At 57.1% G+C, this 22,170-nt stretch overlaps 1 protein-coding gene across 1 annotated transcript in view; it reads right to left on the bottom strand.

Annotated features, from left to right (window-relative positions):
* Nucleotides 1-3,634: 3,634 nt before the first annotated feature.
* The window catches only part of TGM2 (transglutaminase 2), a 31,909-nt gene continuing 13,373 nt past the window's right edge, over nucleotides 3,635-22,170 (bottom strand). Inside the window, exons 5-13 of the mRNA XM_036419864.2 lie at nucleotides 21,151-21,279; nucleotides 19,778-19,955; nucleotides 16,246-16,381; nucleotides 15,497-15,600; nucleotides 13,379-13,621; nucleotides 11,544-11,816; nucleotides 6,862-7,022; nucleotides 5,650-5,786; nucleotides 3,635-5,336 (exon numbers count right to left, since the gene is read on the bottom strand). Coding sequence (XP_036275757.1) covers nucleotides 5,186-5,336; nucleotides 5,650-5,786; nucleotides 6,862-7,022; nucleotides 11,544-11,816; nucleotides 13,379-13,621; nucleotides 15,497-15,600; nucleotides 16,246-16,381; nucleotides 19,778-19,955; nucleotides 21,151-21,279 — 1,512 coding nt within the window. The 3' untranslated portion in view covers nucleotides 3,635-5,185. The remainder of the gene's footprint in view (nucleotides 5,337-5,649; nucleotides 5,787-6,861; nucleotides 7,023-11,543; nucleotides 11,817-13,378; nucleotides 13,622-15,496; nucleotides 15,601-16,245; nucleotides 16,382-19,777; nucleotides 19,956-21,150; nucleotides 21,280-22,170) is intronic.

Genomic DNA, 22,170 nt, shown 5'->3' with positions numbered 1-22,170 from the left:
TCCTGAGGTGCATGTGAGCGGAGCTCTGGCGATAATAAATAGTCTTTGTGTCTGCCTCACTGGAGGTCTGTGAGCGGCACGGTGCTGCCTGTCATTACAGATCCTGTGTTCTCCAGGCTGATGCCCCACCATTTGTCATTGTTAATCTTCCCCCCCACCCTGATATTTTTCCATGGACTTTTAGAGAGAGTGGAAAGGAGGGGGAGAAACAGAGAGGGAAACATTGATGCGAGAGAGACATATCAATTGGTTGCCTCTTGCTCATGTGCCCCGACCGGGGCTGGGGATCGGGCCTGCAACCGAAATATGTGCCCTTGACAGGAATCGAACCCGGGACCCTGTGGTCTGCAGGTGGACACTCTTATCCACTGAGCCAAGGCTAGGGCTGATGCATCATCATCATCATTTTTTCCCCTTTTTTTCATCTCTTCTGCTTTTAAGGGATCCCTTTGGACTTGGGCTCTTGAAACAGAACACAGGGCTTCACGGTTCCCCAGTCGTGTGTCTCTGCGTTTCTGCCTGGGCCTGTGGGGCAGGGAAGCAGGGAGGCGAGGAGAGTGTGCTGACCCAGTCCCGGCCTCTCGCCACGTGCCTCCCGGGGGCTCTGGCCTGGTCCTCTACCCTCAGCTGCTCCTTCTTAGAGTCCATCCACATTCTGTTATTCTGGACTTGGCTGAGGCCAAGGGGTGAGCTGGCAGGCATCCTAGGCAAACAAGAGCAGCTGGAGAGCAGAGGAACTCCGGGGGTGGGAAGATGGCCCCAATAAGACACTCCGCGGTGGCCGCCAGGGCTGTGCGGAGGCCTCGGGCCCACGTGTTCGGCAACAATTCGGGAAGGAGAATTCGGTGGAAATCGGGCCTCCTCTGGGCTGCGGTCTGGGGACGGGAGGTAGCCAGGGTTCAAGTCCAGCTCTGCCATGAGAGCTATCAACTGAGGGGGACTACATGACTCGGCTGTTTGAGGAGTAAAGGACTCAGTGCACATGAAGGTTCCCGACCTCGAGGAAAGGTGGGCATTAGGGTTGCAATGGGCCAGAGGCAGCTCTGTTTTCCGTGCACCGCTTTCCTGGACATGCACGCTGGCCATGAAAGCAGACACCATCTCCTCCTCACTCCTCAGGGGAGGACCAAGAGGCAGAGGTTGAGAACCTGCCTGAAGCCACACTGTGGGTCCGTGGCAGAGCGGAGACGGCGGTCAGTGTGAACTATCCACCACATTTTATAAGTGTGGCTCAGCCAGGCTTTGACCCTGCGTCTGTTTGACTCCAGAGCCCAGGCCCCTGGTGCCAGGGCTGGGAGCCGAGCGTGGAGGGGACCCGGCAGCATGGAGCTGCCCGCTGGGGCCCGGACTCGGCCCTCACATCTGGCTTGGCGAGCAGGGTCTCAGGCTCATTTCCTTTATCTGCAAAGTGGGCCTGCGTGACCAGCAGGGCCTTTCTCCTTGCTGGGTTCCTGGCTAGTGGAACTCCTGCTGGGTTCCGGGCTGGAGCAGGCTTAGGGGCTGCCAGGAGAGGCCTCTGAATCTGTCCAGCGTTGGCAGACCTGCCCTGTGGGGGGTGGGCAGTCAGGGCCGGGAGCCAGAGTCGACAGTGCTATGTCCACTTGGTGGCCCCCTTTCAGGGGGGTGTGCCCCAGCCTGCCCTCAGGGTGCTCCAGCATAGAGGGCACGCACACACAGCTGTCCTAACAGGTGGCTGGGTGTTGCAATGGGCTTTTACAATGTGCTGAGGGGAGCCAGAGGTCGAAGCACTGGCTACAGTCCAGGAAGGCTTCACAGAGGAGGAAGGTTTTGCAGGCTCAGTAGGAGTTCCAAAGTGGAGATCATGGGAAGGGTGTTCTTTCTAGAGGAAGCGGCAATAAGTATCGGCTACTCAACTCCATCCGCTCCTCCATCCCCAGTTGCCTGGCCATCTCTGTTTTCAGGGGGCTGGAGCCTGGACATAATATTTTCCAGAGTCCCTGGCCAACGAGTTTCCGAGGAGGTTCTGCCAGTGGGGAGAAGGCAGGCGGGCCTGGGCAGGCTCTGTAGACCCGGCAGTTCTCTCGGTACCAGGGCTGCAGGGACAACCCCCCCGGCAGCGAGGAGGGGCGGCCTGACGGGCTGCTGGGCTCCTGCTGGCCGTCCGGGCGGCGAGCTCCTTCCCTATGGCTGGGTGACACTCCTCTTCGCCCTCTCCCACCTTCCGGATGCCTCTGCCACCAGTTTCCCCAGCGAACTCCTCTCTGTCTCAAGTGGCTAGTGGTTTCTGTTTCCAGTACATTAGTAATTGGTAAAATGTTCAGCAGTGCAGGCCTGAACCAGGGGGCAGTGTTCAAGGAACAGAAGGATTCAGCACCTAGATCATGTGATTCATTTATTTTGGTTTATTGTTAGGAGCATGTCCTGTCTTTCAACATGGGTTCCCTGAGGACCGGAGACTGTCTTCGATCATCTATTCAATCAACAAACACTGGTGGGGAATGAATGAGGTGAATGACCAAGCCCCCCCACTCCTGGAATCACAGTCTGGACATGGCACTGTCCACTGTGGTAGTCACTGAGGCCACGGAGACCTGAAAGGCAGCCAGTCCGAACGGAGACAGCTGTCAGTGTGAACTCTACACCACACTTCCGAGACAGTGGGTGCAAATAGGAATGCCACGTGTCTCACTGATAATTTTTATATTGGTTACGCGAGGAAGCAACAATGTTTTGAATATATTAGATAAAGTGTATTTCACCTGTGTCTTCTTTATTATTAAGGTATTATATGTGTACATATCTTACCATTGGGGGCCCCCCCCCCACTCCCATACATGCCCTCACCCCCCAGAGTTTTGCGTCCATTGGTTATGCTTATATACATGCATGTAAGTCCTTCGGTTGATTGCTTATCTCCCTAACTTTCCTGTCTTTTTTTTTTAAGTATATTTTTTTTTATAGATTTCAGAGAGGAAGGGAAAGGGAGGGATAAAAACATCAATGATGAGAGAGAATCACTGATGCCCACCCCATACTGGGGATTGAGCCCTGACTGGGAATCAATCCATGACCTTTATGGTTCATACGTCGATGCTCAACCACTGAGCCACGCTGGCAGGGTTCTTTACTCTTTTTAATGTGGCTTATATTACATTTCTTTTGACAGCGCTGGTTTTATGGGAGCTGAGTTCAAATACCGTTGATCTACCAATTCAGCATTTATTAACGTCTGTTTAAGAGATATTTGGCCTCTGCCCCTGAGAACGTCAGATAGAATGGCAAGGGGGACACTTATACCAAGACGGAACTAAAATTCATGGTAAATGTTTGAGTTGGCAGGGCTCTGGGGGCCTGAGAAGAAATCTGTGAAGGCTTCCCGGAAGAGGTGTCTCTGCTGCTAAGCCTTAGAGGGCGAGTAGGAGTTCACAAGACGGGCGAGGAAGGGGAAGGACACGAGGTTCAGGCAGCTGGACACGCGGCGAAAGCTAAGGAGCTGGCAAGCACACAGGGCTGGGGAGATACGGGAAGTTCACTGCGGCCCAAACATGTTTTGTTTGAGAAGGAGGCTGGAGAGCCTTGAACACCAGTCAAGTTTGGACCTGGCTGGTCCCAGTGCGAATGAGCTCACCCCCTCGCCCTCCTCAAAGGCATGAAAAGAACCAGACAGACCTTATTTGAATGTGCAAAATAAACTCTTTAATTTCAGTGCTCGCTCCTTGTGGCTCAAAAGCATATCTACTGATTGCCTGATTGGAACCCGAAAGCGTTCACAAAACCGTAGAGAAACAGCAATAGATAAAACAGATGTGTCGGCTCACTGTGGGACTCGTCCCCTGTGCGAAGCAGCCAGTTCTAAGTGCATCAGCGTGACGCTCCCCAAGGCCCCTCCCCCCGCCCCCGGTCTTTGGGGGACTCTGGCTGGGACCCCAACTCCAGACGGAGAATGCTCTCTTTTCCCCTCCTCCAGCCTCAGGGAGACCCAGTCACATGGAGAGTGAGGGGGGTTAAGCAGAGAGGGGGGCGCCGGGCTGCAGACTCTCTTGGTCAGTGAGCAGCAGGGGCAGCTGAGGCGCTTGTGAAGTCAGTCTAGGCACTGCACTGGGTAGGCTCATGGATGGGTCGGACAGGGGCCTCGGGGATTCTTTTCCCTGGAAACTGGGGTCTGATGGAAGGGGCCTGGGCACAGGTGTGGGGCCTGGATAGGCTGAGGGCAGAGCCGTGGTCCTGGTCATGGTTTCACTCAGAACTCCCCCCCGCCCCCAGGCATGTGGCCTAAGCTCTGCGGAGCCAGGGCGAAGGACTTGCCAGGTCCCACACGGCGTCGGGAGAGCTGCGAGGGCCTCGGAGGTGAGGACCCCGAGGCCCGGAGAGGAGAAGGCAGTGGCTGGCCGCCCCTGGGGCTCCGACCTCTCCCAGTGCTTCCCACTTCCTCACCCCGACGGCGTCCTTTTGGATCAGGTCCCGGATGGCCTCCCTGACACCCTCAGGTCTGGGCTGGTGGCACAAACGGGGAGCTGGACTCGGAGTCAGAGGCCTGTGCTCCGTTCCCAGGCCTTCACCTTCCCCAGCCTTTGGAATACCCACCAGCCCACCTGGGCCCGCAGGCCACCTCCCTTTCTCCGAGTCTCGGTCTCCTCCTCCATGAGAAATCAGCTCCCGCTCTGCAGTTTCCCGTGGGGACTAAATGGGCTGGCAGCCACGAGAGGACCAGCAAGTACAGGGGGCACCTGCATGTCGGTGCTTCCCAATCGTGGGGGGAAGCGGGGGGGTGGCGGGGAGCTGTGGGCCAGAGCTCCTGGGATATGGGAGGAGCTCCGGCCCATCCTACACCTGGGACCCGCCCCATCCCCACCTGCGCTGGCTCTCCCAGGGGCTCCTGGGGCCCGGGCACAGTCTGGGGAAGGGGCACAGGACATGCCAACTCTGGAGCCTGTGCTCCAAGGGGCCGTGGTAGAGAGCAGACAATGTGGGGTGATCATTGCTTTCCAAACGGCACCTGGGCTGGAGGGGGAGGCGTGGGTCTTATTTTCTCCATCCCAGGCCCAGTCAGCCCCACTGGGGAGGCACAGAACATCGCTCCTGGGTGAGGGGGTGGGAACCAGGCTCAGGGGACAAGATGGGTCTGGGGCCACGGAGGGGCACATTTTCCTCGTTAGCTTGGGAGAAAGACTGGGGATCAGGTTGGGGCTGTGGGCTGGCTGAGGTGGGGCTGGCACGGAGCCCCTTAGGGGGGGCCGATGATGACGTTCCTATAGCCCTTCACGGCCTTCAGCTTGTTGCTGTTGAAGTTGACCACCAGCTTGTGGAGGCCCACCCAGGTGGGCAGCAGGCTCACTCTGACCTTGACTTCCTGCCCCACCTTCACGGGGCTCGGGCTGCGAAGAGAGAGGAGGAGGTGGAGGGGATGGTGCAGATGGCTGTGTCTGTGTGAGGGCCTGGGCGTTGGGGGCGGGGGGGGGGGTGGTGTTTAGTGACAGGAGGTGTAATTGTTCAGGTTTATGAGACACGTGCATGGAACACAGCGGTGTGGGTGTTGAAAGGATGGGGGGTGGGGCGGATCTGCCCCAAGGGTACCCAGGCAGGTGTGGGGTGGGTGGAGGAGAGGCGGGGTGATGGGCCGGAGTGTGGTGCCTCTATCAGCATCTGCCCGCTGCCCCCAGTCCCCAGGCTGGAGGGACCGACACTTACATATCCACGGTTATCTGTGACTCCATCAGGCCAGCGCCCTCCACGGTGATGGTGCAGCCCTCCAGGGGCTCGGGGAGCGGGTTCTGCAGGGACACCTCGGCCACCAGCTTGCGGTTCTTCTTGGGCTCCCCCAGGATCTGGGGCAGGGCACAGGGTAGAGGTCAGGGGCCGCATTGAGGGAGGGGCCCAGGACCCCTGAAGGGCAGCAGGGTCCCGGCTGGGCCATCTCTGCATTTGCTGCAATTTGGCCCAATGTTTGCCGAGCATAGCCACGCCCTTCCTGCCACTGTCACTTCTGACCTCTGTGCCTCAGTTTCCTCATCTGGAAAACACGGTGATGGTACTGGCCCAGCCTTCTTCATGGAGGCTCCACACAACCCACGGGGGCTCTGCCGCCTCCCTTGTTCTGGGGCCTCGAGTGGGAAGATCACAGGCTTTGGAGCCAGCTGGTCTCTGCCCCTCCCTCACTGGGTGACCCCGGAAGTCACCACCCTCTTGGAGCCTCGGTCTCTTCGCGGGAGAGACATGCCTGGCTTGCAGGGTTCTCACAGGGGCTGCTGAGCGAATAACGTGCAAGCGCCTGGCAGAGGGTCCGGCACACGGTGCTCACTCCCTCACCCTCTGCTCTTCACCACTGACTCGCAACTGTTGCATTTGGGATGCAGTGCGGCTCCTGGAAGTGAATCACTACGACGACGACAATGCTGATGGTGACAAGAGTCAGTTTTTATCGAGCCTTGCAGTGCACTGGATATGCTTCTATGTGCTTCTTGCGGATGCAGATTTAATCCTTCCAACACCCACCTTACAGAAGATTAAACTGCCTGGCTGCAGGGTTTGGGGGGGCAGAGTAGCGTGCCCGGGGTCACCCAGCCACAAAGCCGGACAGTCAGACTTCAGAGTCTGTGCCCTCGACTCCTCCACCCTCCCTGTCCCATCAGGGTCCCAGGCTCTGGGGATCTAGCTTTAGGAGGTTAGCATTTAAGGGCCCATGACCCTGAGATCCCTGAATGCCAGGACTCTACCACGCTGAGATTCTAGGATCCATCCCTAGAGGCGATATGAGTCCCATGATGCTTTGGGCCTCATGATGCTTTTCACGAGGATCCCTGAGGTGTCAACGAGCCTGGGGGAGCAGGGATGCAGGGGCACGAGGCCTGCCCTCCCCCAGCTCTGGGCTCGCCCTGGGCCCCTGCCCAGTCAGCCCCTTACCCGGATCTTGATTTCTGGGTTCTCCAGATAGATGTCCCTCTCGGCCACCAGGTAGATGTCGGTAGCTAGGTCGATGAGGAGGCCCCGCACCTTGATGAGGTTGGACTCCGTCAGGTAGTCAAAGTACTTCTTGTAGAGCACCGGGAGGGTGATGCTTTTCTCTGCGGAAGGGGGGGGGGGAGAGCACACGTCATGACCCAGACACAGCCCCACCTCTCCTCCTGCGTTTCCACCGGCACAGAGAGGGCAAGGGATGTGCTTGAGCTCACACAGCTGGAGGATGGCCGGGCAGGTCCCAGGCCTTCCCCCTGCCTGCCCTGGTTCCAGGGAGCCCAGGGAGGGAAAGTAAAACAGCTGGCCGGGCAAGGCCTGGAGCTCTGACTGGCCTGGGTGCTGATGCTGCCTTCCCCGCTTTGCTCACAGGGATGCTGGGCCAGTCCCTCCGCCGGTCAGGACCTCGCCTTCCCCTGTGAGGTCGGTCAGACTGTACCATTTTACAGACGAAGAAACACTCTGCCAGTCGGGGCTCAGATCGGGAGACCGGGCCCTGGATGGCCAATGACGGCTGAGTGAGCCTGGGAAGATGACCTCCCTCTCTGTTTTCCCTGTTCCCTCTGATTTCCCCACACAATCGGCACCCTTAACGCGGGCAGCGCTGAGAGGAGAGGTCCTTTCGGAGCAAGAGCCGCACAGCAATGCGGGAGTAAAAGAAGGAAGCGGGGGTCAACCCCTCCCACTGCGGAGAAACCACGTGTGACGGTCCGCCCATCATTCTGACAGGAACACGGAGGCCTGCAGGAGGCAGGGAAGAGCAGGGAAAAGAACACAGGACGGAGACTACGCAAGCCTGAGCCAGGCCCTGCTTGTCCCGTTGGCCACCGAGAGCCTTGGACAGATCCCTGTTCCTTGGGCCTCTCCTGCCAAACAGGATTGCTGGAGGAGGGTCCTTGGGCTCCGTATCATCCCAGTGCCTCTCTCCATTGTCCCCGTGCCGTGACAGGAGACGCTGGTGCCTCTTTTCCTGCTATCTGCCCCCTAGCTCCCCCACCACTAACTAGACCAGCATTTCCCAAACGCCAGCCATTCACCATTTTTCACCCATCTGAGAGCATCCGAACCCTTTGCTTGTTGTTTTTCTTTCAGTCCACTCACTTATATTTTCCAGCCTATTCTAACCAGGGGAAATTTTTCACCAACATTTGCAGCAAACCAATCAATCTCCTTTTACCCTAAATAGAAGGTAACTGCTAAAAATACGTACAAGCTAAGTCATGCCCATTCAATTCCGGTGAGATAGTCTTGTCTGCGAAGGGCTCTCAGTCTGAGACCTGAGCTTACTGTTCAGAAGGGAGATTAGCCAGCGCTGGGACGCTAAGACCCGTTAGCGCCCACCGAGCCGCTCCCCGTGGTGAGGTCGTCTGAAGGAGAGCGAAGACCGGAGAGTCCCTTTCTCACAGACGATCCACGTCCCACCCTGTGGAAAACGCTGCCTTCGTGTGCCCAGCCCTCTGGCCATTCATTCCCAGGGTGGACCTGACCCAACCTCCGATCAGATGACATCAGGGGAAGAAAACCAAATCCTCCGCCAAAAGGGACAAAAAGGAGAGAAAATTCCCGGTGGGGCAGAGTGGAAAGTCTGACCAGCTCCACAGGAAAGAAAGGAAACACTGTGGTCCGGGAGCCCGGAGGACATGGCCCTAACTGTTGACTTTTCCAGGAGGCTGAACCGGGCGGGGTTGGACCTTGGAGAACTGCCTTTTGCCTGCTGGGACCACGGCCTGGGCCCCGGGCCAGGGCCTGGCCAAGAGAAGGAAACTGACCCGGTGGTTTCAGTCATTCCTTAGGTGATTTGCCAGTTCTGGAGTGTGCTGCGGGCAGGCGTGATCACCAATTGGCTGCATTCCCAGTGACCACCCGGAGGGGGGAGGGAGGGGAGAGAAAGAGATTAAGGGAGGGGCGGCCAGGGGAGGGAGAGACACAGCAGGGCAAGGAGGCAGGGTGGGGGCGACTGGATTCTGTTCTGCTGCCCTAGGCCCAGCTTCCTGTCCATGAGCACATGGAAATCCCCCAAATCTTATCATCCGGGAACAACGCGCAACTCAGCTAAAGAGGTTTTAAGAGTCACAGAACCTATCTCAGGTTGGGCCCCTGGACTAGCTCCGCCTCGCAGCCTGAGGATACCGTCCTCTGCCCTCTCCCTGCAGGCTGGGCCCAGGACCCCCGGTGTGAGCACATCCCCAGGATGCGGAGAAACACTGACAGGTGTGGCTGACGCCTCGGCGGAATAGTGGGCCCAATGGCATCTGGGCGGCAAAGAGGCCCGGGAGGAAGTCATTACCCCTGGTCCAGGCCGAAGTTCATGTCTTGCCACCCATTCCAGGAAGGGCACTTCCTCCCTTTGGAGTGGTTCCGAGCCCAAGAAGGACGTGACATGCATGCATCCCAACAAATGGGCCAAAGGGCTCTGCAGAGGTGAATCAGGCTTTGTCCAAACGGGGAACCCGAGGCCTGGGATGGAGAAGAGAAACAGCCCGGCACCCACCGCCCGCCACCAGAATTGGGAGTCCTGACCACCCCGCACACCTGACACGTAGGGCCTGGGTGCCTAGGGCCATGCTGGGTCCTTGCCCTGCCGCCCAGGGCAGCAGGGCTCAGGCACCACTGCGCCCAGCACCGAGACCACGACCTGGCCCCGCCGGTGGTCAGGAAAGGCCCTGTTTGCCCGTCTGCTCGGCGAGGAGTGAATCCCCCGCCATGCCCGGCACCGCTTCACACTTTCCGGCCAGCTCCTGGGCACCCGTCCCCACAGGGCCCGCCCGGTGGGCATGTTGGTGACCCCATCAACGGATGAGTACGGGTTGCGGCTCTGGCAGCATGGCCGCCTGCCCAAGGCCATGCATTTAGGAGGTGGTAGAGGCCACATTCAAAGCCTGTCTGACTGGCCTCAAAAGTAAGGTGACCAGACGTCCCGCTTTTGGCGGGACAGTCCCGATTTCTAACAATTTGTCCCGCGTCACGTCACGCAGCATTTTAAAAAAGATCGGGAAGACCGGGACTTTTTTTTTTTTTTAAAACGCTTTGGGACGCAGGACAAATTGTTAAAAATCGGGACTGTCCCGCCAAAAGCGAGGACGTCTGGTCACTTTACTCAAAAGGCACCTCTCACCAGTGTCAGGGTTGGGAGCCCGGCCCTAGTGCCAGTGACTCTGTCCTGAGGGCGTGGGCCCGCTCAGGGACCCTGACCCAGCGCCTGCTCTGGACGTGCGGCTCCAGGAGTGCCCACGTGGCTCGCAAGACAAAAGCAGGAGGTTGCACTGTCAGTCCCCTAGGCCCCCCGCCTGAAACACAGACAGGCCTCCTTAAGACCTAGGTGGCTGTGCCCACACGCCAGCCCCCGGGGCGGCCGACCTGCACAGACACGGAGCACTGGGCCCGGGGCCTCGCCGCAGCCCTGCGACCCGGCATAGCTCTCAGGAAGGAAGCGGCCTCGGTGTGCGCCTCCTGCTGGCCAGGCAGTCCCCACTATCAGGTCATGGCTCTCCTGTCTCTGCGGGGACAGGAGGCTCAGCCAGCCTGGCCCTCAGAGGACCGTCAGCGTCTCACTCCACTGCCCCCAAGTCCTCTCCCAGCTCCTTGACCGCACTGCCCTTCTCACGCCTCCGGCTCCTCACACAAACAGCAGGGTTGGGCTGCCGGGCGGCGGGAGGAGGGCTCTGGGTCGCCTTCCCAAGTGACCTCAGCAGCGGCCACAACCCCTCTCAGGGTCTCAGGCTTATTTGTCCGTTTTCCAAAGCGAACTCCTCTGCATCCCTCAAGACCCAGCCCCAGATGACCCTGCTTAAGGAAGACAACCTGGCATAGTGACAAAGCTGGGCAACACAAGGGACCAAGGAGACGTCCCTGCAGGCAGAGGCTCTGCCCAGGGCTGAGGACTGGGTCATCTGCTAGCATTATTTTATCCCAAAACAGGGGAGACACGGCACTAAGGAGGGAAGGGAAGAGGGTCTGCCTTACAGGGCAGACGGGACAGGCGCCGGGGCTAGACAGCTATGAGGAGACAATCAGGGCTGGAGGACAGCTTCTCTCCGCAGCGGGCTGGACACTTTCTCCTGTCACCATGACAGCTAGCGACACTGTCCAGTGTGGCAGTTTCTGGCCACACGCGGCTGTTTACAAAGCGAAACGGACACTTCAGTTCCGCCGTTGCGCCAGCTGCTTTTCAAGTGCTCAGCAGCCACACGGCCCTCGCGTTGGTCTTGAACCTCTTCTCTCAGAGGCTGGGCACCTCCAGGGGAGAGGGGCTGCTGGCTGCGGGAGTTGCTGGAGGCAGAGGGAAGGAATTAGCTGGGAGGGAGCCGCCGAGAGTCTGGGAAAGCCGTTGGAGCCCGGGAACATGAGATGGGACAAAGCAGTGTAGCTGCTGAACAAAGCAAGTGTAGCTGTGGTCCTTTCTCAGGACCACACCGCTGGGATGTGGCAGGCCTGAGACTCAGGGGAGGCACAAGTTCGAGTCTCCGGCCTGCCACATCCCAGCGGTGTGGTCCTGAGAAAGCTACTTAACCCCTCTGTGCTCAGTCTTCTCCCCTGGGAGACGGGGAGGTAAACTGCACAGGCTGGGGTCAGGGCCTTTCCTAGCACGTCCGTCTGAGGTCCATCGCCGGTCCGGGAACAAAGGGACTTACCAGAATTGGGCTCCAGGGAAAGACTGAGCAGGTCCATGGAGCTGCACACCGGCCCCAGCATCCCGTTGTAGCTGCTGGTGCGGGCGAAGAGCAGGAGGCGGCAGGAGTGGCTCTCCTCGGTGTCGTTGTTGATATGGGCATAGACGTCGAAGTCGCTGCCTACTGTCATGCTTCGGACCACGCGGATCCGCATGGTCACCCCCGGCTTCTCTCTGGCGTCCAGCTTGTTCAGGTTGTTGGCCTTTTTGAAGGCCTCCCTCTCCTCACGGGACCCTGTGGGGGGACAGGCAAGAGGACCCCATGGCTGAAACCTAATTCAGTAAGAAGGAGACTGGGGCAGAGCAAGATGGCCTGAGTCCCGGTGACTCAGAGCAGCCCCGAAGGAGTGTCATCTCCACATTTCTGTACCAGGAGCAGGAAAGAATATTTTCTTCATTTTCCAAAGTGAACTCCTATGCATCCCTCAAGACCCTGCCCCAAATGCTCCTTTTCCCCAGGATGAATCAATTAGTGTGTTCTGCAGCTTCACAGCTGCCTATTGCCAGTTATGGTGCGTGGGTTTTTTTTGTTTTGTTTTGCTCACCAAACTGTTTTTTGTCTAAGTGGTTGCCCTTTGAGCTGCTTGAGGACTAAGACTGTATTTACTTGCCTTTATGTCATGTAAATAGTGCTTGGCGCAGTAACCACCAATACAATTTGAACTTTCTCGCCTGCAAGTGTTTACATAGAATTGATTCCCTCCCTGCCCCAGGCCCCCCACAGAGCTCTCCAACAGGAAAGGCTGCCCTCCTTATCCTCCCGTTACCTCTCTCCGACGCTCCTTTCATCCCCCACCACGTGTTGTTGGGTACATCTCTACTCCTCCTATCAAACCATCCTCTCTGAACCTTTCAGAGGCCTGGGGACATCTCTTCCTTCTGTTATCCTTTCCGCCTAGAGCACGGCCACAGAACCACCCCCCCCCCAGGCAGCCCTGGGAAGTCAGTGAGGGCTAGATGTGGGCCCAGGTCTGGTTTCCTCGTCATCCCTGTGAGCCCCGCTGTGCTGGGCAGATGCTTAGAGACATCAATCCTATTGGGTTGTCAGATGCGCTCAAATCCGCGCCCTTCCCCCCACCTCTTACTGATTTAACATTAGCAACAGAAAGAAGTCTCTTTTTGTGTGTGTGTGTGTGTGTGTGTGTGTGTGTGCCTGATTGAATCCATCTTATCTTTAAATCTCTTTGTCTGTTTCTCTTTCATCTAACCCCTCCCCATCCACTGTCCTGTTCCCTTCCCCGGCTGTGTGAGAACTGCGGCAAAAATAAACACGGCCAGCCGAGTTCCAGAACCTCTCCTCCAGGGCCCCCTGACTTCCCAAGCCTCTTGACTACGAGGGCATTGCAACAAAACGTGTGGAGTTGCAGGTCCCACCGCTGCAGGTCCCACCGCTGGTGAGCGCTGTGAACACACAATACGGGCATCAGTCACTTTTGTTACGATGCATGCCTCTCGCATCTAGCAGGCACCCCCTTCAGCTTTATTGAGTCAAGCCAGCCCCCCAAAAAGTGAGGCTTAAAGACCAAATGGAATCCTTCTGTGGAGCATAGAATTATTTCCCTAAACAAATTATCCTCTACCACCGTCTTCCAGTGTGTTTGGTAAGTGTAACCTGTCCCGAAGGAATTTTTTTTGAACGGAGAGTAACCTACAGGCCATTGTATGCAGACTGCCAAATCTCACACACACACACACACACACACACACACACACACACACACATACACACACACACCCGCTGGACTGGTAAAACCGGCGGCTTATCTGCAGGGCAGTGTGAAGGCGGAGGGCACCCACCCTCTGGGTACTTGTAGATGTGGGTGATGTCCTCCCGCTGGTCCCGGCCCACACTCTTGGTGCTGATCTTCTGCCCCACGACCGTGGAGTTGTTGAAGGACTTGTGCAAGGACCCGTCTGCATTCCGGATCCACTCCACCAAGTCGGCATTGACCTCGGCGAAGACGAAGGGGGCGTCGTACTTGGGGGTCAGGTCGCCTTCCTTGATGGCGCGAACCGGCACCGGGCCACAGCAGTAGGTGCCTGGTTGGGGGGGGGGGGGGGGGGGGAAGAGGAGGCACCTGGATGAGGGTAGAATGGCACCTCCAAACCCTGCCACGAGTCAAGCACACGTGGCAAAACATCTCGAGGCCGTAAAGCCCTTGGACTCAGGGCCTCCACTGCTAGGAAAGCATCGTAGGTAAGAATTAAGGATAGATGCCAAAAGTGGTTTGGCTCAGTCGATGTAGGGTGTCGACCTGCAGACTGAAAGGTCCCAAGTTCGATTCCAGTCAAGGGCATGTACCTTGGTTGCGGGCACATCCCCAGTGGAGGGTGTACAAGAGGCAGCTGATGATTCTCTCTCATCGATGTTTCTAACTCTCTATCCCTCTCTCTTCCTCTCTGTAAAAAAAAATCAATAAAATATATATTAAAAAAAAAAAGAAAAAAGAATTAAGCATAGAGACCCCGGAGCCCAGCTTTTAGGGTTCAAATCGTAGCTCTTAGTAGCTGTGTGATGTTGCAGTAGTTACTGAGCTTCTCTGAGCCTTGGTTTCCAGTCGGGGATGCTATGTATGCCTTCCTCGTGAGGATTGGCACGTACTAGGTGCCGTGTAAGTGATAAATGAAACAGAAGAATACCCCAAAGCACCCCGAGGAACAGAGGGAGCCAAGCAGCTGGCAGCACTAGAGAAGGCGGGGCCTCTGTCTGGTTTAACCCCCTGCCAGTGTTTGCCTCGGTGCAGTTTACAGCTGCCTCAGCTGGTCACACATGCGGAAGGTGAGGACTGGAGGCTGGATGACAATCTATGGTGCATCCATTTGATGGAACACGGTAACATGAAATTCAAATTCAAATCACAGAACACTGCCTGGTGGAGAGACGCTAGAGTAGGGGTGTCGAACTCAATCAGAGAAGGGGCCAAAATCTAAAATCCAGCCTAAATCGCGGGCTGAATGGTTTACTGAACAGTCATAAACTGTCATTGTGCTGGAAACGCAGCGGAGTGCAGTGATGACAGCACGGTGCAGGCCACATTGCAAGGCCTGGCGGGACGGATTTGGCCGGCGGGCCTTGTGTTTGACACATGTGCGCTAGAGGCATACAGGAAAGTGACAAGTTAGCATACAAGGCCGAGTACAGCCATAGCTCTTCACCTGGAGTCCGCCGACTCCCATGGTGCAACGAATAGAATTCGGGGGTCCGTGAACTTGGACAGGGGGGCGGGGGGAGGTGAGGTCTTTCTCCTCACCGCACTGTGACAGCACTTCCTTCGACCATGAAAACAGGCAAACCGTAATCTTAGGTGCGCTTACGACTCGTCACCTGTAAAACCACAGATACTCTCCTATCGCTTCATGGTTGTCACAGGTATTTGGAGATAACGTTTATCTCTGCTACCAAGTTACCTATTCTATTAGTCCTACCGCTAGATCTTGTTATATGAAATCTATATGATTATATTACAATTTTTTAAAAAAAATTTTTGGTAACTCTATTTCAATGTAATTGGTTTACTTTGTAAACCGTAGGTATTACGTTCTATAAATTGGCTTCGAGAATCTTGCCATGGCTCTCTCTTCGCCTGCACACACGTATGTAAACAAGCATCTAACTGGAGGTGACTGTGAGAATGTTAAGGATGCTTTGTGAGGAGGGAGAGGACAAGGTGCTATCTGATACTTTCTTTACGATTCTCCTTACTGTTTTCCACAGCCGGCAGGAAGGACGTTTCAAAGGACAAAGAAGCATGTGGCATTAGTGAGGTCCCCACGCCAGATGGGCCAGTCAGTGACCTTTGGGTCAGCCAGACGTGGATCGGAACGCCAGCCCTGTGCTCTCCCGCGGAGGGCCTCTGGGAGAGTGCTCTCTGGGCCTCAGTTTCCTCCTTTGGCCTTGGGGACATGCCTACCCACCTTCACTCTTCTCCTGGGGCGTGGGGTCGAGGGCCTGCCACCCATCGTAGCCGGGCTTCAGGTCCGGCCTGGTCATCCAGGACTCCACCCAGCAGTGGAAGTTCCTGTCGGGGAACGAAGCGGAACGTTGGCCAGGACTCACACTCAGGCTCTCCTCCCCTCCCCACTCGCCTGGTCCTCGCTGAGCCCAGCGTGGCCCCCTGACGCTCCCCTTTGCTCTTCCCTCTGCGGCCCCTGGCCAGGTGCTCGCTCCTGCACTGAGTGTCATCCTCAGCGCCTCTCCCACCGCCCTCCCCTTGCAGGGGCTCCTGACGTTCAGCTGAGGTTTCCTCCTCATTTCTCGGCTCCGTGCCTTCTTTTCCAGCCTCTGGAAACAGGCTGAGCCTTGGTTCCGGCCTCATCCCCAGCCGCCCGGACACACCTCTCCTCCAGCCTCTCCCTCCAGGCCTGCTCCTAGGTTGCCAGCCTGTCCCGCTCCCAGCTGGAAGCCCAGGCCCCCTATCCTGGCCTCCAGAATCCCGACAGCCATACTCCTGAGGCCATCCCCGCAGTGCATGGACTTTTCTCCTCCTGGCCTTTGCTCATGCTGTCCTCCCTGCCTGGACAGCCCTCCCCTCCCCCGTTTCCCCTTGTTCAAACTCTGTTTGGATTTGAAACCCAATTCAAACGTGGCCTCTTCTGAGAAGCCTTCCCAAATTTCCTCTCCTGGAGACCACAGGGCCCTCTCCCCACCCTGGGCCCCACCTCACCAGATCATCTCGCTCTTGTTCCCCTCGACCTCCCCAGACTCGTTGCGGAAGTACTCGATGAGCAGGTTGCTGTTCGAGTCGTGGGCCGAGTTGTAGTTGGTCACGACTCGGGTGGGGATGCCCAGGCATCGCAGCACTGGGTGGGGGGGGACACACGACAGAGAGAGGGGTTAGGGGCCCGGCTGAGGATCTGAAGACATGCCCATCTGTACCCCAGTGAAAACTGCACCCACTGAGCAAGTGGTGAGGGTGTGTCATCCCTTACCCAGACAATGGCGCCCACCTTGCTCGTCGCCCCATGTCCACTCTGCACCCCCAGCTAACAGAAGAAACGTCTGAATTGCAAATCTGACACCAGCATGCCTCTGCTCAACCTGCAATGGCTCCCTGAGGCCCTTGAGGTCCAGGCCAGACCTCCGGCTATGGCCCCCTGGCCTTGCAGGGTCTGGGCCCCGACTGCCTCCTGCACACTTGGCTCCAGCCACATTGGCCTCCTCACTGCTCCTCCAGCATCCACACTCCCGCCAGCCACAGGGCATTGGCGCGTGCTCTTCTGTCCTCCAGGAAAGCTGGGTTTAAATTGCCCCATTGTTTGCATTCATACAAGGACTAGGGATTCATCATCTTTCTCCATGGGCGGGCACCTGAGGGGGTCTTCGATTAGTTCTCCGAGGCAGAAGAGGAGAACTTACTTCGTATTCCCAGAGCCCCGCATAGGCCTGGCACAGACTATCTTGTCCAATGCGATGAAGATGTGGGTGAGGTAGAGAGAGGAGGAGTGAGGGAGGCGGGGAGGAATGAAGGAAAGATAAAGATTCAGAGTAGGGAGCAAGCAGTGAGACCAGCAGAAGAGGAAATACAGGCCAGGAGACTTTCTATCCAAGCCCTCGCTGCTTCCTGCTGTGTGACCTGGGGCCAGTCCCTCCACCTCTCTGGGCCTGTCTCCTCGTCTATAAAATAAGGTCAGGGTGCAGGTGCAGTGTCCGTCAGATGTGCTGGGACACGGTCATGGACGAGGAGGGTCCTGCGTTTACTCCAAAGCACACGGAGAGGAGGGAACCCAGGCATGTGAATCTCCCCTGAATGGCGGTGCTGGGTGCTCCTGACAGAGAGAATTATGGGCCTTTTCTTTCAGGTGTTTTTTAATGTAGAGTGTAAAAGCAACACACTCTCAGGGTAGGATAAAGATATAAATAGCTAAAAAAAAAAAAAAAAAAAAAAAAAAAAGTGAAGCAAAATGACCCTCAGGACTTTGGTTTCGCTTTTAGTTTTGACTGAGGTTGAGTTGCTAAATCGGGAGAGGGGCAGGAGGTGAACTTTGCCTGCCATCCACTAGGGCCCAGGGTTCTGGCCAGACGTGTGGATGTTGGGAGGCGGGCAAGGAGCAGCTGTGAATCCTCGCCTCTTGCCTGGTCCCTGTGCCCTGAGGCCTGGGCAGAGGCCAGACTGGCTGCTGCCTCAGTGAAGGCTGGTGGCCCAAACCTGGGCCTTGCCCCGCCATGCCACCAGGATCCTGTCCCCCTGCCCCAGGAGCAAGGCACCCTGCCTGTCCCCAGGGATGGGGCCTGGGAAGCCTCCATCACAGTCTGAGGCCGGGAGGCTTCCTCCAAGCCAAGCACGTGTGGTTCCAAGCCCAGCGGTCCATTCACCCACCCGCTGTGTGACCTCGGACAAGACACTTCCCCTCTCTGCCCCTCTCTGAGCCTTCGTTTCCTCCTCGGAGAGGAGCTAATAATAGCTGCTGGTCTGGATGTAGTGATGACTCAGAGAGGGGCTGGGTGTGGGCAGTCCCGTCTGCCAGTGCCCAGGGTGGACCAGGGGAGTGTGTCACCGAGCCCATCACTGCCAATGTCTGTCCGTCCAGAAAATGCTCCGTGACCCAGATGAGGAGTCACAGCTCCCCCTGACAACCCCCAACGCAAACCTGACCTGAGCCGGAGACGGGGCTAAGGATCCTGCAAGCTTCCTGTGAATTGGGTTGGTCACCACTGTCTTCATTCGACAGGTGAGGAAACGGAGGCTCGGAGACACTAATTCTCTTGCCCAAGTCCACCCAGCGGCTGGAGGTGGAGCTGGGGTCAAACGAGGCAGTAAGACTCCAGCGCCCACAGACCAACCCTCCGTGTGGCTTCCTGAAGAAATGCCGGGACTGAGGGAGCCAGACAGCTCCTGGTGAGCCTGAGTTTTCCCGGTTCCATTCCCCGCCGTGCCTGGAAGGAGGCTGCAAGGACCCTGCCTCAGCCCTGGCCGCGGGGAGAGGACAGTGCAGGGCAAGATCTGCAGCTAAACCTGCAGGCAGCCACAGGGTCACAGCCCCGGGGAAGAAGGCATCCGCAGGGGAGTGCGCGGACACGAAGGAAAGGGCAGGAGAGGGAGGGTCCACGAGAAAGAGGAAGTCAGAGGTCACGGGAAGGGGGTGGGCAGACGGTGGTGGAGGAGTGCGGATGGGGAAGGAAAAGCAGAGGCAGCCTTGCTGGGAACCGGGGTCAGGCTGTCCCCGTCCAGCCTGCTAGAGTGGAGGAGAGTGCGGGAGCTGCTGGGACCCCTTTCTGGGCCTGCGTACTGGTCTTAGAGTCAGAGAAGCTAGGAACCCAAGATCAGCTTCTTAGATTTCCTGATGATGATGATGATGATGATGATGATGATGATAGTGGCAGTAATGGCAGCAGCACTATGTACATATTTGCTGGTATGCATAGGAAATAGTTTGAACCTTGCACATATGCTGACTCACTTAATCTTTACAACATCCCAGAATAAAGGCACTATTATTACACCCATTTGAGCTAGTGATTTGCTCTTGCGGACACACATGGTAAGAAGCCCAGCTGAATTCCACCCTTGACTCCATGTTCCCAGCTGGTGGATGCTGACCCATTCTCAAAGCACCATCCTTCAACCTTTCTCTGGGCTCAACTTTTCAAGAGTTTTTTTAGCGACCCCTCCCCCCCCCAAGCCTTTTTGTTTTTTTGTTTTGTTTTGTTTTTAAATTGCTTTCTCTTTCCCTCCTCTGCATTTAAGAAAGTGCTCTCTTTCTCGACATTGATAATATTATCAACTTATTCATGGTCAGACCTAGGGAGACCTACACTGGGCCAAGTTCCATGCTGGTCCGTTTCATGTCAGAACCACCCTGGGAGGTAGATCCTGTTGTTGTCCCCATTTTACAGGTAAGGAAACTGAGGATCAGAAAGAAGTCATTTGCTCGAGGTCACAGAGCAAGTGAATGGAAAAGTGGGGGTTTTTAACTCAGGTGTGCCTGGCTCCAAAGTCTATGTTCTCAACCGTGAGCCCATGCTGTGCCCCCCGCCCCCAAAGACCATACCTCATTGCGGGGGGGGGGGGGGGGGAAAGGAACAGAGAGGGGCAGCCACTGGCCCCAGGCCACACAGCACACTGATGGCATTGGTGGTAGAAACAGGACGAGACCTTGGGCCTATGGATTCCCACTCCAGGGCTCTCTGCACCCCGCTTCCTGGGCTCATGGAGCCGAGGAAAGGTTCCGGGCCCTCCACCGCCCTGGGCAGCTCACCTGTGCAGGCCACCGCAGCGAAGACCCAGCACTGGCCGTACTTGACCTTCTGGAAGCCGGAGTTCTTCCAGCGCCGCAGGATGTCCACACTGCCCATCCAGTACATGGGGCTTATGCCGTCCGCGTATTTGCCGTCCCAGCGTCCCAGCAGCACCCCCTGGTCGTCATTGCAGTTCACCTGTGACCAGCAGAGCATCGGGGGGGGATCAGTCTGGGGAAAGGGCGGTGGCTGTGCCAGGCAGAGCACAAGCCCAGCGCATAGCAAAAGGCGGGGAAGGGAGTCCCAGGGTGAGGGACTCCAGGTGCGAAGGTGTGACCGGCTGTGTGGTACATCAGAGAATGTTGGGGCTGGCAGCCAGGGTGCAGGGGTTGGGGGGGAGTAGAGAAAGGGGTCAAGGCCACGGAGGTGAGGCTGGAGGTGTGAATGTGCCCGCAGGATGGCAGGGGGATGGCACCAGGTGATCTGAGTACAAAGACCAGGTCTGGCTTCTGCCCAGATTGTGTCCCTCCCCCAACTCCCTTCCCTGGAGGATAAAATCCAGTCATCTGCGTGGTCTGGCCCCTGCCTACCTCTGCAGCCCCCCCTGCCCCCTGCTCCCCCTTACTCACTCTGCTCCAACACACTGGCCTCCCTTCGGCTAGTCAGGGCCTTGGCACAAGTAGAACCCTCTGTCTGGAAGGCTCTTCTCCTCCCAGCGAGTGTATCAGCTCAGGGATCATCACTCACGCCCCCCCCAGCCCCCCCGCCCTCCCTCTCTGAGGTTAGGCCCTGTGGTCAGACACTCTCTCACATCTGGGTTCCTTCAGTGCCTGCATCATTATTTATGACGACTTGACATCTTGGTGAGTGTCTGCCTCTGCCCACTCTCCCACTGGAACATAAACTCTCTGAGGTCCGGGACCACACATGTCCTACATCCAGCTGTTTCCCAGGGCCGGAGACATAGTGGCCCTGGATAAATATTTGCTGAACGAATGAATTGCTGAGAGGGATCACAAGACACGATCCTCATGTGGGTACATTTTGGGTACGATTTGTGTGTGTCTCTCTCTATATATTTTTTAATTGATTTTTTTACAGAGAGGAAGGGAGAGAGATAGAGAGCTAGAAATGTCGATGAGAGAGAAACATCGACCAGCTGCCTCTTGCACACCCCCTACCGGGGATGTGCCCGCAACCAAGGTACATGCCCCTGACCGGAATCGAACCCGGGACCTTTCAGTCCGCAGACCGACGCTCTACCACTGAGCCAAACTGGTTTCAGCTACATTTTGTCTCTAAATACGAGCTCTCTTAGCTGAGACTCCCCACCCCCTGGGGACCCCCACAGTGCTCGGTCAGGGACCCCCAGGGTGGCGGTGCGGCTGCTCACCATGGCGCTCACCACCCGGCACACGTAGACGGGGCTGCTGCGGCGGGAGCAGTCGCGGCCTCCGTTCTTCAGGAACTTGGGGTTCATGTCCAGGATCTTCAGGCAGGTGTCCAGGATCTCGGCTTCAAACTGTGTCAGAGGAAACCAGAGGGGGTGGGGGTGGGTGGGGGGTCACCTCCTCCAGGAAGTCTGCCTTGAAGCCCAGCAGCTGTAGGACCTCTCAGTCCGCCTTACATAGACTGGGATGCCAGCCGCTCCAGGCCGAGGAGGGGCTGGGGTGGGACAAAGACTATGAGTGTACGAGAAAGGGGAAGGGGGTGTGCCTGCATCCAGAGTCTGGCGGGTGTGGGGGATTTTGGGGAGTTGGAGCAGAGACCACTGAGTGGGGAGCCCAGTGTCCCTGGGGCTTCTCTACCCTCGGAGTCACCTCAGGCCCTGCCAGTGTCCCTTTGCCCTCTCTGCTCAGCCCAATCACCTACTTCCCCCAAAACCTGACTCACCCTGCAGAGCGGATGAGGATCCCCTCTCCCCGACCCCACCCACCTACACTGCTCTGATCGGAACTGATGTAGATTAGGAAGGTATAAATCTACTGGCAATGTCGTCACCCCTCTGTTTCTACCATACTCACTGAAGTCTAGATTTCCCCCCGGAGCTTGCGAGACCCTGCATGATCTGCGGCTGGGGTAGCCTCTTTGATCTCCTCTCTTACACGGGGCCTTTGGACTGGCTATGTCCTTCGCTTGGAATGCTCTTCCTGCCACTCTCTGGAAGGCTCACACCTTCTCATCCTTGCAACTCAAATTTATCTTTATCAAAAGCAGGACTCCCCCCTGGTCACCCATTGGATCACAGCTCTGTCATGTTCGAAGGCTCTTCCGTCTGCCCCCTGCTCCCCATCTTGACGGTCTTGTCCCAAACCGGGCCTCATCACAGGTCTCCCTCGGTGGCTTGAATCCTTTCCGTGGCTCCCTGTTGCCACCAGCCTGACATTAAGGCCAGTTTCCAGCCTGAACACTG

Source organism: Pipistrellus kuhlii, unplaced genomic scaffold, assembly GCF_014108245.1.
Source record: "Pipistrellus kuhlii isolate mPipKuh1 unplaced genomic scaffold, mPipKuh1.p scaffold_m20_p_6, whole genome shotgun sequence".
Classification (NCBI taxonomy): Eukaryota; Metazoa; Chordata; class Mammalia; order Chiroptera; family Vespertilionidae; genus Pipistrellus; species Pipistrellus kuhlii.
The sequence above is the reverse complement of the archived record's forward strand: the minus strand, read 5'-3'. Positions and strand labels throughout refer to the sequence as shown.